The sequence below is a fragment of the Periplaneta americana genome, chromosome 9 (assembly GCF_040183065.1).
Source record: "Periplaneta americana isolate PAMFEO1 chromosome 9, P.americana_PAMFEO1_priV1, whole genome shotgun sequence".
Taxonomy (NCBI): domain Eukaryota; kingdom Metazoa; phylum Arthropoda; class Insecta; order Blattodea; family Blattidae; genus Periplaneta; species Periplaneta americana.
In genome coordinates, this window is record NC_091125.1 from 94,999,497 (window position 1) to 95,019,041 (window position 19,545).

At 36.3% G+C, this 19,545-nt stretch overlaps 1 protein-coding gene across 3 annotated transcripts in view; it reads right to left on the reverse strand.

The window, feature by feature from the left end:
• Positions 1–19,545, reverse strand: part of LOC138706280 (serine/threonine-protein kinase SIK3-like) — a 193,186-nt gene that overhangs the window by 46,896 nt on the left and 126,745 nt on the right. For all 3 annotated transcript variants that reach the window (XM_069835380.1, XM_069835379.1, XM_069835381.1), the window contains 2 exons: positions 8,530–8,646; positions 2,645–2,708 (listed from right to left, as the gene is read on the reverse strand). In XM_069835380.1, the coding sequence (XP_069691481.1) occupies positions 2,645–2,708; positions 8,530–8,646 (181 nt within the window). The remainder of the gene's footprint in view (positions 1–2,644; positions 2,709–8,529; positions 8,647–19,545) is intronic.

Sequence of the window (19,545 nt, forward strand, 5' to 3'; positions counted from 1 at the left end):
ATAATTTCTACACTGACTGGGGAGAGAGGAGGGAAACACTTCAAATTAAAACAAAAAATACAATTTATTTTACGTTTCTGTGAATTTAATGAAGGGTACTATATTACTGTATTTTATGGTTTAATATTGAGTTTTGAAGATTTTATAATCATTTTCTTTTAAAAAGGGCGATTTTTATAAGAGTTTGATAGAACTGTGCATGAATGACACAAATAACACATATTCGCTACTTATACTTCACTGTTTTGTATTAAACTGATTGATGTTTATTCACTCTAACTTTTGTGTTTGGTTTACAAAACTCCACTGACACTTTTCTTTTACCTTCAGAATCGCGTATTACCACCTCTTGCATTAATCTCGCCTTCCAACGTCTCAGGCATGCACCTGATTAATGCTGCAATCTCCTCTTGAGGAATCAGTTCCCATTCTTCTTAATGGTCTCCCTAAAATCCTGTAGGCTGTCTGGTGGATAATGCTGGCGAACCTGCCTTCTCAGTTTGTCAAACAGATTCCTGATGAGATTCAAATCCGGACTTTGAGTAAGCCATGCCATGACATGAATTTCCACATAATCCAGGCACAGCTGCACACATTGGGCTACATGTGCCCATGCACTGTCGTGTATTAGCATGAAACCATCAGCATGAAACCATCAACAATAAATGGAACAGAAGGCACAACATGCTTCTGAAGGATTTTCTTCATATATCAATGAGCAGGTTACTGGTCCCATGCTCCATAAAAATGTTCCGTCCTTGTCAGGCTTATTCCCATCCATACCATCACAGAACTGCCCTGGAATATAGTCCTGGATGAAAATTTTCAGGGAAATATCTTTTCTCAGTGCTCCACTCTCTTTTCTCTGCCATTTCGCAACCGGAGACAGAAATCCTGACATCAGTGAAGAATACTTTCTTCCACTGTTGCATTGTTCAGGCACAATGTTCTCTTGCATAATGCAGTCGAGCTGCACGATGCTGTAAAGTGAGTTTTGGACTGGCAATTCATTTGAAGAGAATATTGGCTTGTTTTAACCTTCTTCGGACAGGTCTCTCGCTTATTTTGACTCTTCGAACTTGAAGGAGTCGATTTTGAGGTTCAATGACGGTGGCGCAGCAGTCACGGAGAAATTATAGCAGTAGGATCTGATCAACCCAAACTCTACGAGCCTGATCCTGGTCTCCTTGAGTAGGCTCCAGATCCCTTGTACCTTCGTACAGTTCTGGAATCGTGGAAGGTGTAGTTCCCAACAGTCCTACAACATAATGTTACTGTTCAAGACAGAAATGTCTCGAGAATCCATTTCACTGAAAGGAAAACGCCACCAAAAGTGCAGGAATAGAGCAAGGAACTTCATTCCACAACTTCCGGCATAACACTTTCCATAAACCACTCTCTAATGCATTATCGTACCACAAAACATAGCCTGAATCCCTACATCAGTTAACTCCATGAACCTCCAGAATTTAAAATCATGTTGGAGGTAAACAGGAACAATGAACAGTATTATAAGGCACGATGGTATCATTTTATTGCTAAATTACGAATCATTGATATATACAGTATCTAATTAAAAAAAAAAATTACAGAAGAAATTGAGGTAAGAGGAAATCTTCACATAGAATGGATACAGGAAGAATATCACAACTAAGCACGAGTTCTACTCTTTCAGGGGCGAGCTAATGTTTTTCTGTATATATTATATTTTATGTTACAATTATTAGCAAAATAAATAAACAAACAAACAAATAAAGAAACATACGAACGAACGAAGGAAGGAAGGAAGGAACGAAGGAAGGAAGGAAGGAAGGAAGGAAGGAATGAATGAATAAATAAAGGAATAAATAAATGAATAAATAAAGGAATAAAGAAATGAATAAATGAATGAATAAAGGAGTAAATGAATGAATAAAGGAATAAATGAATGAATAAAGGAATAAATGAGTGAATAAAGGAATAAATGAATGAATAAAAGAATAAATGAATGAATAAAGGAATAAATGAATGAATAAAGGAATAAATGAATGAGTAAATAAATGAATGAATGAATGAATGAATAAATGAATGAATAAATAAATAAATAAATAAATAAATAAATAAAAAGTGCAATTCTTAGACCAACAGTAAAAAATTATCACATATACCGGTATCCAAAGAATAAATGGAATATGTAATATATGACTTTCTTGTGTTAAATTCTATCGTACCTGTGGTTTACATGTATCGATCTGTTACTGATCTTCTTCAGAACTGGTCGTTGCTGGTCTTGGCGCCTCTTGTTTTGTTTCCTGTGGTGGTGTGTTTGTGTAGTGTAATATGGAGTCAAAGAGTGTGTGTGTACTGAAATTGAGTGTTGAGTGTAAACCAGGTACGATAGAATTTAACACAAGAAAGTCATATAATACATATTCCGAAGTGATACAGTGTTAAAAGTTGTGTAATCAAGATGTAGAATAAATGGAGTTGGAACTGAAACATGTCAGGAGGCCTAACATGTAAGTGAAGAAGAAAAGGCTTTCCAGATTAACGATAATTTCTCAAATATCTGGGAAAACATCCAAGATAATTATCATAAAATTGTTTCGCAAAGTATACATACGAGTAAAACAAATTGAATTACAATAAACAGGAAGATACTTACCGAAAATTTCACCTCCGCTTGCATACTCGGTCACTAGGTAAATCATTTTCTCGGTTTCCATTACCTAAAACAAGAGAATATCCGTATCAAATCAACATTTTCAAGATTAAGTGGAGCCGATGTAAAGAAAATAATACCAATAGGTAGGAAAGAAATCTTATGCCTGCAGTTCAGATATGTATGAGAGAATAAACACTGAAATATGTATGTTAAAAAAAAGGTAAAAGGTATCTCCGTAACATGTCATGAAGGCACTTGGGAGGCATGGAGGTAGAGCCCCATGCTTTCCATGACCTTGGCACTAAAATGAGGTGGTGTGGTAGGCACCACACTCTGACAGCCTTTCACCCCCCGGGAAAGACCCGGTACTCAATTATATATGAGGCTGAGTGAATCTCGGGACCATTCTGAAAGTTTGGCAACGAGAAAAATCCTGTTACCACCTGGGATCGAACCCCGGACCTTCCAGTCCGTAGCCAGCTGCTCTACCAACTGAGCTACCCGGCCGCCGAAATATGTATGTTAGTTAAATAAAAATTATATTCATGAAATTAATAACAATAATAGCATCTATCTGAAACTAACACCATCTTGTTGTCGGCAGCTACAAAAAGATAGTAGTTAATTATGTAGCACTCGAACCTCTTAAGTCTGTTTGGTGTATAATGTATTGAGGTCATGTCACATACTGTTGATTGTGCTAATGAAACGGGAAAGGGAAAGTTGCCAAATTCACGTAAGCCTCAAATAACAAATGGTTACGATTTCTGTCCTTGCATTAAAACAAAACGCCACTTCATTCATAAACATGAGCTTTAAATGTCGCAAATGTGAGTAAAAGTGCGTATTTTAATGTTTCATTTTTTCCATCGGAATATAAAATTATATAAATATCAAATCCTGTAAAATCGTCAATGAAGGCGATATCTCAAAAATATAATTTTTGTGTAGACACAGGATGCTACATGAAACATGAATTTTACATAGCCTATAAGTAAACATTGGATTTACTTATAAAATAGTCATGTTTGTTTGTGTGTGTGCCATCTTTTAAGCTCAACTCTAATTATATAGTTTATATATTATATTCCATAAAGAGAGACATAGTGGTTATACCACAGTCTAGTAATTGTGAAGGTAAACAATCTCGATAATGTCCGCCGAGTTAGCTCTGCGGTAGCGCGTCTGTCTCCAGACTAGCCGACCCGAGATTGATTTCCAGAGATTTTCATTTAAAATTTCTACCTCGGGACTAGGGGAAATGGCGGTGCACAACTTCTAATCACTAAATTGTGTAACAATATGCCTGGGTTAAATCCCCAAATCTCTCCGCAGTATACATGAAGAGCAGGCATATGTCACTGTTGATAGTGATTCGTTTGTCGGATGGGGACGTTAAGCCTGGCGGCCCCCTTGGTGCTATTCGATAGGAGTAGGTTACGTGTCGGCTCCGAGTTTTCCCTTCTCCCTCCTCATCATCATCATCATCATCATCCTCACCCATTCCCTACACTACACTTACACGAACATTTACACATAAACTCACTTTAGTACATGACATAACTCTTCACAGATACTACACTTGTACAGCGTGGACCGCCAAAATTGTGTACAAACTGAAAATGGGTCACAATCCTGCCATCTATCCGCAATATGAGGAACCCAAATCACGCAAGTGAAGTGGGTAGGCATTAGATACACACACAATCTCGCTAGTTATCGTAAGTTTACTAGTTTGATGCACTGTATAAATGACCTACTGTGTTCTGTTGTAGGCAATTTTAATTGTTTATAGTACATAATGTATTTAAATTTCCTGTAAAAGTAAAAGAAAAGGAGATTTGAATCTGAGGATCACATTATAAAACAAGTTTGTCTACTGAACTCCGCGTTATAAATCAGCTTATTCATTGCGTACGAACATAGTGGTTCACAAAGTCTGAATTGCATTTAAGGGGTATATTATCCTCAGCTTATTTTGGGTGAAAAGTTCGCATGAACATGGATCCGATTCCTAATAATTTGAATGTTAAGGGAAGAAGTAGTGACTGTAAAAAAAAAGTACAGAATACCAGAGCAAACGTTTGCAAAAGAACTAGTAGGGTATATCATTAATTCGTTAAAATAACAGGGGCGAGAGCTCCCTTCTTAAAGCTGCCCTATTTTGCGTATTCTAGTCTGGAAAAATAATTCTTATTATTATTTCGCACTAAACACAAAACATATACAGATAGGTACTATTGCGTGTTCAGTTCAAAGTGTGTCATGGCTCGCTGTATGACGTCATGTGGCTAGCCGATGAGCCTAGACAATTCAATCTTCCTACACTTCAGCAGAGGCGTATTACCTATGTGCCACAAAAGTTGCATAGCAAGTACGGCGTTCATTCTGAAGAGTACTTACCGATACGTACGGTAACTCCAGTAGTGGCAGGAATGTGAACTGTTTGGAAACATGTACTGGGGTGAGTTTTTTCTTACTGTCGGGATATGGGGAGAGGGTTAAGACGATTACTTACGTACAGTATTTGTTGACATTAACTTCGACTGTCAACATGGACACGGAGCATTTGATTTGTGTTGTGGAATGTTACCGTACGCAACCGATGATAACAAATACCCTGCGTACGACTTGCCCGCGCAAAACACAGTTCGAAAGCGGTTATGGTAGCACACAGACCGTACAGACCGCCATCTGTTGCTATGACGTTCAAGATATACCGTACACGTTCTCAAGTTCAGATTGAACGCCTTGATTAATAGGCAACTTCTCTGACATAAACGCTGAAACTCGCTTCAAATCGCTGACTCACAACAGTGACGTCATGACACACTTTGAAATGAACACCCAGTATATACGCTATATCACTTTATGAATGGCGTGTTTTTATGCGGTAGGATAAATTACCCCGCTCAAAACGACGGCACATTATCTTAAATAATTTCAGTTTTCGCTTTACTGCAGCTGACCACACGAGTGTTAATCGCTCGGGCCAAATAGTTGATCGTAGAGCAATGCCTATGTCTGATCATGTCATGCTGATAAGGCTATGTAGGCAGAGAAAATTGGAGGGTCAGGTTTATGATTGGGACTTGTGTGTTCTCAAGTTCGCAATTGCTTATATGTCGCAATGTGGTTGTTTTGAGGGTAAAACGTGGGAACAACGATAACAAGCTCGTACTCCTTCCTTCGGTAATCAAAACTTGGTCGACCTACAAAAGCCTGGTTTAAAGTGCAAAATAAGAAACAAATGAATCGGACCTATATTCATATGAACTTTTCTGTTTGTTTATTTATTTATTCTACGTCAATCAGTTAAAAAATCAGTCCCTTAAAGCGTTAGTTAAACTACGCGAATCATGTCGCACATTATACAGATTTTCACCAAATACAGTATGCTTTTATATCGCATGAAAAATCTTCGATGTCGCACATCTTACTTCTTAAACAGGAGAACTGAGTGCAGAAAGATCTATAAAATTATGCCCAAAAGTCCAATCTAATATCACAGAATGGTGATGACCAGTTACTAAATCCATATTTCGAAATATGAATTTCATACATACCCTAGTAACAATAGAAACAGTCTAAATAAAACTCCTGCCAAATAAAATTCTATTACAGTTTTCTCCCTTCAAAATTGTGTTTTCACGCTATATACAACAGTGCTCGCCAAAAGCTGTGTCGAGACACGGGCCCCTGCTCTATTCAGGTATGATGTGCAATGTCATTCACTACTATACCTGAGAAGATACCCACTCCACCCCTCTTTGCAATAGTGGTAGGAGGATTGTATTTTTATTACGTCACCATTTCGTGGTCGTGGTCAACGAAATAGATTCGTAGTGTTAGAAGAAACTGCTACTGCTATATACTTTCTTAAGCACGTCGTCTTTGCCGGTTTAGCCTATTGGTTATTAATAGAGTCAGCTTACGTATGGTTACCTACAGCCTCCGAGCAACCCGCAACAGTGTAGGTATGTACGGAGTATAGCGCGGCGTACACACTTTAGATCTGCTGTTCATGTCAAAACAAAGCTAGGCTCTTGGGATGCTATGCATAGACATTTCGCCAGCCCGCGCTATGAGCGTGCTAAACTAGCCCCGGCTATCGACTGTTCACTTGTACAGGATTCATATCATGTCATATCTCTAACACTGGTTTATGAATACGAAAAACGTTAGTTCGCTGATCATCCACCGGAAGCCCGCGCTAAGAATGTTTATGAATATGGCCCTTGGAGAGGAATTTGGTATCGAGCACTTCATTAGGAAAGGAGAAAACGTATTTTATCAGAAAGAAGGAGAAATTTTTCTTTTGAAACACTTAAAAGGTTTACAGTTACTCGTTGTAATATCAGAAACTCGTAAAACAAGTAGTCAGTGTAAATAACTTTGTTTTTACTGTGATTTATTGTATTATTGTAATTTCCAACATTTATTTATTTATTTATTGATGTGTACATACATAGGTCGTGTCCAGTTACAACATTCACGTGTAAAACAAGTAGGCCTCTTCATAACAAAATTTCTGTAATCTGGCATTATAGACGGTTGGTAAAACGTGGAGACAAAAACAACCTACAAACATTTCTAAATTAACAAAAGTTGAAACATCAGGGCCGAAATATATTTTACATATTTCAATATTAACTCATTTTAATTGTGAATATTAAAATTTCAATTCTTGCAATAAATTATCATATTATTTACTTCTAAACTCATTTTCACATCGATAAAACATATGTTTATTTTAAAAAGTGCGATTTAAATATTAAAAACTCTGTAAATAGGAGAAAAATAATGAACATTGGTTTTTACTTTTTGGGTGAAAAATATATTGTAATTATAACCTTTTGTTGCCCATAAGATGGCTTTAAACAAATATTTTGTTTGTTATTAAATCCACGTGACGGTACATTATTTGTTACGTGAGTATTCTCATTGTTCAGTGCCTATTCTGTCCTACACGAATAAGCAGATGTAAACATACGAAACGGAACGGGAAGACGAGTCAGAGCTCTCTGTTCCAAGCTACGTAGTATGATCCATGTGCATCTAACTTATACTCAAAATAACAAACGCAGGACTCTAGTTATCATACTTGCCATTGAATCCAAATGATGAAAGGTTTAAACCCAGACAAGGGAACATTTTTAAAGACGATAATAGTCTTAATATGATATCCTCGCAAGGGAAGTAAAAGTCCGTGTCATATTTATTTACGACACGTATAAAAAACCCTATTCTGAATAACAGGGCTACATGAAAAAAGTGCCGCCATTTTTCGTTCATAACGAATGTCATTTCTACCAGTATTCATCCTCGTTTATCATCATATCATCAGGAGTAATGCATTCCTACTTACAATGGTCCATACTTCAGAAATGTAATTCGACATGCCAGACTAGCAGGATAGAGAAAGTTCTTACGAAAAATCGTATCTGGAGCCATCGGAAACCAACAATCTTTAAATACAAAGAGGAATAAATTTGCATGAGAGAAGCCTCCGGTGAGTCTTATTTAGATATGTCTTACAGATAGGACAGCAACATTTGCAAGGTAAAGAAGTTAAGAGATCACACATGTGTCAGGGTCATGCACAGAGTTTCTCAATTGATAGTAAGATATCCTGCCTGCCTGCCTTACAAACAAATTTCATTGTTTGTATCTGATCCTGGAAGTTGTGTTGCTGCTGCTCCTATTAACGTCTACTACAAGTACTGATTCATACTAGGCTACTAGTCACTACTATTACTACTACCACTTGGTACTGCCATCCGTACCAAGACTACTACAACTACTGCTGCCATAACCACTACTAATGAAAATTATTACAAATAATATCTACTATCTAATATCTAGTGTTCGTATTGCGTACTCACCTGATACAGTCTTATTATATGCGGGTGACGCAGTTTCGTCATTATTTGAATTTCTCGGAATATTTTTTTAAGGTTATCTTCGTCTAGTTTCGTTTTATCTATAATCTTTATTGCAACCTGCAAAGAAGAATAATGAATTAGTAGTTACGGTATATACCACAACACTTGACACAAAGACATAATAATAATAATAATAATAATAATAATAATAATAATAATAATAATAATAATAATAATAATTCGCCAAACATATGACTTGGAGTTTCAATCTCATTCGCACATCTTCTGCAAAGGAAAGTGCCATTTCTTCCTCCATTATTACCTGGAACTCCATTTAGGTTGGCGTAATTTACATTCAATTTTAGTAAGGAAACCCATTTTAAAGAAGTTAGACGATTCTTTCAGACATAATTATGTCTGCGTATATTCAGCAAAATGATTAACTCCAATTTCCTGCCAAGACAAAATTTTTACTAGACGTTTCTAAATTGTTCGTGATCATATTGTGATCTTATAGACCAGAAATTTTAAAAGGAAGAAATGACATAATCAACTTCAGTTCACAGCACAGTTCTGAAGCGTTCAGTAAGAATTTATAATCAATGATTTTGAAGTTGGTAAGGTCCTGTATATACTGTGTTGTATTAAAAATAAAAGTTGAAAATATGTCTTACACAGGAAGACCTTTACATAAAAAGTATGACGAGTTTGATTTTATTCCCACAAAACTTGGAAATAAAAACTGCGCCGAATCGGTCGTCCGCCGCAAAGGTGTACCTCGCGGTTTGTCCAAAGATTGGTAGGTATAGGATAGTGGTGTTGAGCTCTAGCCGACTCATATACATACTACATATGTATATACCGGTATGATATGAGCCGTTCAGAGCAGAAGTGATGTAAGTCAAATTGAGTAATGAGGTTTAAAATAAAAATTCTGTAAAATATAGCGCAAAGTAACAATTAATATGTCCTTCGTGCTATCCACTGACTACTAATAGTTTAAATAAATTGAATATTAATTGCTACTTTGCGCTGTATTTTACAGAATTTTTCCTTTAACTCTCATTACCCATTTTTGACTTACGCCACTTCTGCTCTCAACGGCTCATATATGGCAGAGCACCACCAGAGGTACGATATACGGATTTGAGAGCTGGAAGGAATGCGTACTGTGGCGTGCAGTTGTGCCGGCTTAGCCAAGAAACACAAATGACACGCAACCCATCCCATCACGGTCGCACAAAAAGCCTCATTGGACTAAAGTAAGTAAGGGTGCTTTATTCCAGCCCGTTAAGAATCTCTACATCCCTCTGAGTAACATTCATACAATAGTTCAGGAGAAAAGGCTGCGTACAAATGGACAGGTGGAATGCCGGAAACAGCTTCTTAGTTATCAGTAAAGACCGTTTTCTTAGACCAACAGCATTGGAATGAGTATAAGAGTGCACGGGATATACATTACGTCACGTGTCCTTCAGTAGATACCCTGCTCACAAACATATGTAACGCTCACTATAGGGTCACTCTACAACATACTCCCTACTCCTAAACAAGTACGAGTACAGTATACTTCTGTTTAGCAATGTTTATGAAGTTAAATTTTACAGCAAGTTGTACCGGTGTTTTAAGTTAAAATCTTACAACAAAGATTATCGTATTATGGGCTTAAACATTGCATTGAGAGCGGTACCTATGAAACAGTAACATTTTAAGTTAAAATTTTACATCAAAGATTGTTGGTAATATAGGCTTAAACATTTCATTAAGAGTAGTAACAGTAACATTTTAAGTTAAAAGTTTACAGCAAAGATATATTTATTCTTTTGTAATATACAACACAGTCCCGTCCTTGATGTGGGAGTAGTCTTACATCGTACATCACCACGCGTCACTACCTTTAGTCATTGGTTCATTGCATAAACTCCGTACTCACTTAACTTCAAAGTGCAGTAGCGAAGATTCCGGTCTCTAGTTATCAGAGATCCTGACAGCATGCATTTCCATAACAATCTTGAAGATGGTATTTGCCAGCGTCACATTATGTGAACATTTTTGTAAAGTAAGTAAAACTGTATACAATGGAATTTTTAGTTGATTATTTAACGACGCTGTATTAATTACTAGGTTATTTAACGTCGATGGAATTGATGATTGCGAGATGGTATGTGGTGAGATGAAGGAAATCACCATATAAGCCTATTACCTGACATTCGTCTTAGTGTTAGGTAAAAAAACCAACCAAGTAATTAGATCAAGCGGGAATCGAACCCACACTCAAGCGCATCGGATCAGCAGGCGAATGCCTCTGCCAGATAATAAATTACCGGTCTCATGCACTTGTTTTTACAACGTAATATTTTATTTAACGATATCTGTAAGTAAGATAGGCTATGACAAAAGTGAGAAGTAAGAACGGAAGGGAAAACAGTAAGAGTGGGGGAGGGAAAATTTTACACCTGTTTTGTGCATCACAAAAATACATCTCATACATCAAGTTCCTTTGGTGAAAAATCATCAGCTGACAATCTCTTACAATACTGAGTAACACTTTATTTGGTGCATTTATTTCCATGAACTAAGGGAGACAACAAAAATCCCTCAGCAAATAACTTTTATGACGCAAGCTGTTTCCTAGGCATCTGTTACTACTTTATAAATCCTCAGACAATCAATAAGTAAAGTTCGTGAACGTAACAAAGTTTAACTTCTTGTTACATTTTAGGAAACTCAAGTAAAATGAATTGCGTTAAGTTGACAGTAGGGATGAATTACTACAATCACAAAATTTCCTCTGTTACCTGAATGCATGAGGCGTGTGATAGCTTCTAATTTTCATACGCACATCATGATCTACAGAATCCTGGACTAGTTACGTCTCATTCATATAGTCCAGCTAATTTATGTTTATCTCAAAATACCCAACACCTTTCAACCGAAGAACTTACCGATATGCTAATTTTTGCTCTGAATCAAGTACTTTTGGAGACATATTATTTATACTACAATGTATTATTCTGCAATATGTACGTAGAAGTCAAGGTGAAAATGGTCATTTTATTTGGAATTAATCCTCATTTTGTTATTGCATCTAATGAAGTAAAATAATTACATACCTTCAAGGGATGAGACCTGTGGATCATTGCGTCCTCATTATTGCGAGACATATGAATAAAAATTACACATTCACAAGCAGCGAAACTCCCTGAAAATGTGGTCAGCATGGCGTAATACCACCGCTTAAACTTAAGACAAAAAGACCAACACAAGCGCAAGGGACTTAAACCCAGTCCCCTTTGGAGGGAGATTTATCTCCACTCTTCCTCTGAGAATCGAACCCGCGTCTACTGGATTTTTTATATAAAGTATCACCGCTCGAGCCATGGCGGAAAATCAGACTAACATTGTTACATTTTATGTGTACATTTTCTGGACAAATCAATAAATAAATTAGGAATGTTTAATGCAACTTACAATGTTACGTGAGAAAAAATGTGTGCACAGATACATCAACAGATCACAAAAAACAAAAAAGTGTTAGTTATAGCTACATATATTATTGAAAATACTTTTCCCATACTTAATACACATATAAGAGTTATGAATGCCGTTGCTTATTCATCCACAAACACGCTACATGCTTAACCACAACCCGTCTGAACTCGATCTCCACGTAACAATAAATCTGATCGTGTTGGCTGCACTATCATTATTTGTAAAAAAAAAAAAAAAAAAAAAAGCAATACTTGCTATCCTCGGCGCACTACTGAATCTTCGTGCATGACAATTCTACTATTCCCACACACTTCAGAATTTATCTTTGGCACCAACGTCATACATTTTGAACTCTCATTTCAAAAACCTCCGCTGCGGAGCACGCTATCCTGCAACTCACGTCATTGGGAGAATGTGTGATCTCTGTTCGGATCGAACATCTTTGGAGCTATGACGTCAGAGTCAAGACCCTGACGTCAGTGCGGGGAACTCCCGTATCAAGTGCGGTAAGCATGGCACGAAAGTCGACCAATCTGAATGTGAAACTTCTATTTTATGAACTACAATTTATAATTAAAATCACGACTAAATCCGTCGCCCTTCAACGTGCGTCCTTTGATTCTCATAATGTCAGGTCCGAACTAATCAATTCCAAACTCTGCGCGATAAATTTCATTGCGGCTTTTAATATCGATATCGGCGGGAGTTTACTGTCACGCGCCTTTCATTTTTAACACAGAAAACCGGTTGTGGCGAATATAGTTTTGCAATTTTGAGTATTAGGGTCAAAATTTTATATATATATATATATATATATATATATAGACACACACACACACTTCGAGAACTAATATATTATTATTAGACCGCGAATTTTTAGTTCCTAAAATATATTTTAGATGCCTGCCTAAAATAAGCTCTTTCAGTACATCATTTAGGCTTTATGAAAATAATATAAAATAGGCTCTAAATGTAAAGGACAGAAAAACACTATAGATATAAAAAATAGTACAATGTTAACAAAAATTAGCAAATATATTGACAAAGGTAAAGAAACCAACATTAGACCTATACATAGGAAATAGTACTTGAGTGTCCTAAATGTGTTTATATAAAAGATTAAACTTTGTCAAAGATACCGATACTGCCACTTAAAATGATATGTATACACCTGAGTTATATATACATTTGAAACTCCACAAAAATTGTTTCAACTGTTCAAACCATAGTTGGCTTTGCAATCAATTACTAACATCTTTCTAAGTTTCTATAGAAAAAGTTCGGGTGGAGTAATGGCTAGCGCATCTGGCCGCGAAACCTGGTGGCCCGGTTTCGATTCCCGGTGGGGGCAAGTTACCTGGTTGAGGTTTTTTCCGGAGTTTTCTCTCAACCCAATATGAGCAAATGCTACGTAACTTTCGGTGCTGGACCCCGGACTCATTTCACCATCTCATTTAGACGCTAAATAACCTAAGATGTTGATAAAGCGTCTAAAATAACCTAGCTAAAAAAAAAAAAAAAGAAAACGTTTGGCGCTTGTCGGTGAAAATCAGTTTATAAGCAGAAAAAGAACGTTCTACATCAAAAGACGTGACGAGGGCATACTTCAATTTCGGCATATGTTCAAATTATCGTAAGGTTGCATTCAACTACGCCGAATTTTTTCAAAAGAATATCTACTGATGCACACAGTTCATTCAGGCCCTTGTTCTTTTGTAAAATTTTTTCCACTTTGTACGCACATTTTCTCTCACACTCCTGGAGATTCTTTGACTTTTTTTTTTAACTCCTCCAATAAAGACAAGTTTTCATAGATCGGTATCCCCGAGCCTTCCAATGTTGAAATGACTGCCACAAGAAACATACAGTGAGACCTAAATCAAATCACGGGGAACGGAAGGATCTTCGAGTAACTGTTTTGCCGAAGTTACACAAGCAGCATCTTCGGGTCGATTTTTTTATGACTTTTTGGATCTTTAAGAAATGTTCACTGTAGTACTCTGCTGCACCATGTAACCCATCGGGTAAGAACTGGTTGAGGTTGCAGAGGAATATTTCGGAGCTTTTCTCTGAAAGATTATCCTTGACAATACCTTAACTAAAACTTTCTTCGCCGTAAAAATTAATTTATTGACCCTAGGAAATTCTACCCTTACTTGTTCTGCTACGTGGTTCATACCACGAGCAAGACACGCCACGTATAACATAAAAGGATAGAACACCTTAAGCAATGCTATCTATAATGACAGAAATATGCAAAGTATCATTTCTTTTTCTTTATTTATCTTCGCTTTGAGTGTTTATTGTATAGCAAGATAGAGATTGTAGGTTGCATAGAGCAGCAGGATGTGGTTTTTAATATCTCGTTGCGGACAGCCGAGAAAACACTACACAAGTACATTAATTAAAATAATGTCTTGAAATGCAACACACAGTTCTGACGTCATACTAGCATTGCTACGCAACAGCTCAAGTAAGAAATGTATTTAAAAATTATTCGGGAAGAATGCGACAGGCTCATGTCAGTAAATTTACTGGCTGTAAAAGAACTCCTGCGAGACAAGAACACCGGCGACGCAGATATGACGTCGGCAGTTGCGAGCGTCGTTAAATAAACCATAATTATATATATATATATATATATATATATATATATATATATATATCAAAATGCTGCAACGAATACTGTAAGTTCGAAACATTCTATATTTAGTAACTAACCTTTTATTGCAACGAAAAATTATGTTCATGCAACTAAAGTGAAATTACTAACATAGCTTACATAAATTAATTTAAAATGCCTACATTATGACATAGTCAGTAGTTTGATCCAGTCAATCCGCCCGAACCACTTGTTAAATCTGTCGAAGTTTGTAGAACTACATCTTAAATTTTGTAAAAAAAAATAATAATAATAATAAGAAAGGAAGAACGTTAATACAACACAAAATGTTCTAGCTTTTAATATCGCGTAGGCAAAATGCATAAAATAAATGACAATACAGTTCGAAGTGATCTTATTATATTGCTTTGCTATTTCCCGTCCATTTGTGCAGGCAATTAGAACAGGAATATGATATGCCTGCAACGGGTGCAACCTTGAAACCATTTTCGATTACTTCGGCTATCTTCTAGCCCTATCAATGCTTGTATCGCATACACAACAATGAAACGTAGTAATCAAAAACATAATTTATAAAAAAATAAATGGACTTTCAACTACAAAATACACTATTAAGCACATTAATAGGATCAGGAAGATATTACCTCTGACTGAGTTCTGGCTGTAAATCTCACTTGACGACATGTGTCAGAGGAAGAACAATTGTTTATATACATATGAAGTTTGATTAGTGTAATGTTACCTAGTCAGCGATGTATGCAATGGAGGGGGAAAGGAACTCACTACCCTGCCTCAGTATCTTCTATGGGTGATGTCTTACTGGTGCCACTTATGAGGTTCAAACCTGTCTTCGGACAGTACATTGAGTAAACAACAACAATAAGATACAGTACTTCGTTTTCCTCTTTTAATACAGTTTTTTTTTATTCCATTTGAATATAATTATTGTTCTTATTAAGAGTAGGCCTACTGGTAATTCTACATGTACGAGTATTATTATTATTATTTACTGGTCATTAGGCCGGTAGCATTCGGTATAATTTAAGCTCCGCTTATGTTTAAATCTGTTATCGAATATTGGCAAAGAGCAATCAATCTACTCGTAATCCTGTAGCCGTGCTGCAATGAAGCGTCAAAGCGCTCTAGCAATTTTTTTTTTTTTTTTTTTTTTTAGTTGTAGTGGTAAGTACGCCTAAGAAACGTAAAATAGATGATACAGTGGTTCGGAAAATACATTTGATAATGGAAGATATAAGTGCATGTGGAGATGCATCTTCGGATGTTTCAAACAATTCGTCGGTGTGGTCAGATGTTCAAAGCCAGTAGGCCTAGGTGTTGTGATAAATTACTCCACACAATTTTGTAATAACATGTTGCATTGCAATTTCTCTTCATTTATAGCCGCTTGTTATTATTATTTTATTTAATATATATTTTATATTAAAATTATTAAAAAATTTGCGGCGACTAGCGGAGAGAACCGGAATTAAAAAAATTAACATGAACATAAATATAGAGGTGCCAACAATTTCCTAATTTAAAGCAAGACGACTTACAAGATTAACTGAGTCCGTGATAACTCCAGAAGAAATACTGGATAAGAATTTCAGAATTTACTACCAGAAAAGCTACTTTTAGACATATTCCGATTAACAATGTTTCATATTACTTACTGGAAAATGATTTGTCGTGATGAAACGGTTTGAAAAAAAAAAAAATGAACTCATAAGCCAAGAGTTTGTAGGCCTATACCTTAGAACGAAATACAATTAATAATAATAATAATAATAATAATAATAATAATAATAATAATAATAATGTCCTCCTCTGATTGAGGTTCTGGATGATATATACACCTATTACCATGCAGTACATCGTATTTGACGATGTATCTGAAATCTGACTAATGTAATATGTAGCTAGTCAGCGATGTATGCAATGGAGGGGGAAAGGAACTGAGCACCCTACCCCATTATCTCCTGGCCTAATTGTCGCCTTCTTGGTATCACTTATGAGATTGAGACCTGTCTTCGGACAGTGGACTAAACATCAATAATAATATTTTGAAATAAGTTTCTAGTTTTAGGTACTTAGGGACAGAAATGCTCTTTCTTTTCTTTCTTTCTTGTATTCTATTCTCTCCTTCGGTCAGTCTTCCTTTCATGTCCTCCTTTTCCCTTTAATACTTTATTTTTCTCATTATTTTAATCTACTTGTTCATTTTCTTTTTCCTTCACCATTTTAACCTCGTCGCTGCTTGTGATCTTTTGCCTTTTCAAATAATCTCAAAATTGTACATTGCGCCTAATATCATGTTGCGAGTTGCATCGGCCCACTGCCATTAAGAAGTAAAGATACTGTACGTTGCGGGTTGCATAGGCGTGCTTCCGCTAAAGAGCAAAATGTACGCAGGGTAATACAGAAATGGTAACGGACATTTTTTCCGAATTGGTGCCCAGTTAAACGTTCCACGTTAAACAAAAAACGGCTCATATGAACATGGGTGTCATTCTGAATAGTTACACAACTACGTGTAATACTCAATGCAATCGCTCTGGACCACGTTTCATGTAGGTCGACCAAGCTTTGATTAGAGACAAAAGAACACGAGTCTTTTGTTGTAATTGTACACCCACATTTCACGCACAATAATATTATAGTCACAATGAAACATACAATGCGCAACTTTAAAAATGCTAGCGACATCAGCTCTAAATTGTAATGTAGACCTTCAATTATCTCTGTCTACATATCATTATCAAACGTGGCCCTATGATCAGCTGTTTGGCTGAAGCGATTCACACTTGACAAGCATGCTGAATTAGACTCCTGAGATTCTTGAAAGTCTATTGTAAATACAGTTTTTTCTAAGAGATAAAGACAAATACGAGGTACAAATACCTACTCAAATTCTATTGCTGATTCTATTTAATTATCTGTGAAATAATGTAGGGATAAAAATTACTTCAGACTAAAAAGCACAAACATGTTATGTAGTTTTTGAAAGAAATACTGTACTTCCAGATTCCCTTGGTACTGCCATCTTTTAACATAATTATTGGAAATTAGACCCATGTTTGCGCGAACGTCTTTCCCTCAAAATTACCTCAGAAAAAAATTCCACATGTGCGGATCAACCTTCGTAAATCATCATATATAGGGAAATATACAAGTATACGCCGGACTATCTTTTGTCCCTAGTCGTCGGCTTGAAGGCAAAACTACATTTTATGAGGTAACAACAGAAGGTTTCTTTCGAACAAGGAGTGGTTCCATGCAAGCATGAATACTGCAATAATAAATTACCGTACATAAGATGACGCCATGTATCTCGTGGTCATGGACACTGAACAGTTTAGGTTCGAATCCCACCACATGCGTATTTTTTTATAATGCCAATCCGTTGGGTACAATAAAGGGTGATCGTGACGAGACGTAATGCGCAGTGCACAGCATGTACCTAGTAGTCTATCAATTAAGTGAGTTTTAAAACTTATCCTCAAGCAGGGCTCTTGCTTACATACGAGTATTTAGTTCTGTTTTTCATACTTGTTGTAATCCCCATTGGAGAGGAGATGGGAAGGAAAATGTACGAGTGTTTGAACTTGCAGTTGAATACTAATTTTCTTTTATTTGAAAAACAAAAGTTTCTTTTTACAGCTATCTCTACTCGAATTACTGGAATTAACCTTGCTCTCATTCGCATTATTTTAATTTGCTTCTAGGTATTATTCTTAACAGTTAGACCTACTTCTGATCATTTCCATTGCAAACGAGCGAACAGTCGTACTGTACATATGGATCTAATTATAAGAGACTGACTCCGATCGTGACATGATTGCTGACTCGGAGAGCACAGAAAGCATTTACATTTCCTGAGGATGTATGGGACTACCCTAACTTTAAAACGACTGGAAGCAAGAGATACACTCTGTATACATACATACATACATACATACATACATACATACATACATACATACATACATACATACATACATACATACATACATAATCTGTGTGTGTGTAATTTTAGTTCTTTTCGATGCTTTTCCTCTTCTAAAGAATTTTGAAGAGTCTTTTTTCGAGATAAGAAAGGACACAAAGGTAGACTTAACATCTAATAATTTTTCATTAAAAAACAATCTCCTGAATTTACAGGCTTCCACTGAAGACAAAGTAAAAAACAAGGATTTTAATAAAAGGAAAGAAAATGAGACCATCATTCAATATGTAATAAAGATTGATGTTAAATGAGTTTATCGTGCGAAAGGTTTTCATAAAGTATATGAGTGGTTTCAAAATTCTAATCGAACCCCATAGCGCCATTATCACTATCCATGGGTGGATTGAAGTATGGTACCGCGTTCGTCAACCACTAGCCTTATTACTTCTTCTTAAGGTGGTATTTGGATGTCAAATACAGAATTGTAGACTCACATATAGTTTTTTCCTCCTTTCTTGGTTCACCTCTTCTGGTTGACCTCTGTGACGTTCGAATTGAACTGACAGGTCCAAAATAAGTCCTTGCGTGCTGTTCTCTCTGAAAGCTATTGTATTTATTAGACGTGAACTACCGTTTGTGGTCAGTGCGTGGACTTCATATACTTTGAAGCCTTAATACAGTTACAGTTTTGAAGAACATTTATGGGAAGTTTACACACGAAAACCTTTGCCATATGACTGAGATTTTACCCAGAACTGAAGTAGCCCCAGGCATATGCGTCTTATTCATACGACCGCAGCTTCAAAATGCAGGTTTTTCTCCTACGTAGGTCACAAAACTATGCAGGAAACTGCGTGAATATTTCTGTAGCCTCAAGGATATTATGAGCTGTAACAAAATCACCAGCAGACGGTGGTAATACTAGAAACGCATTCGAATGAATTTTGTAGTTATT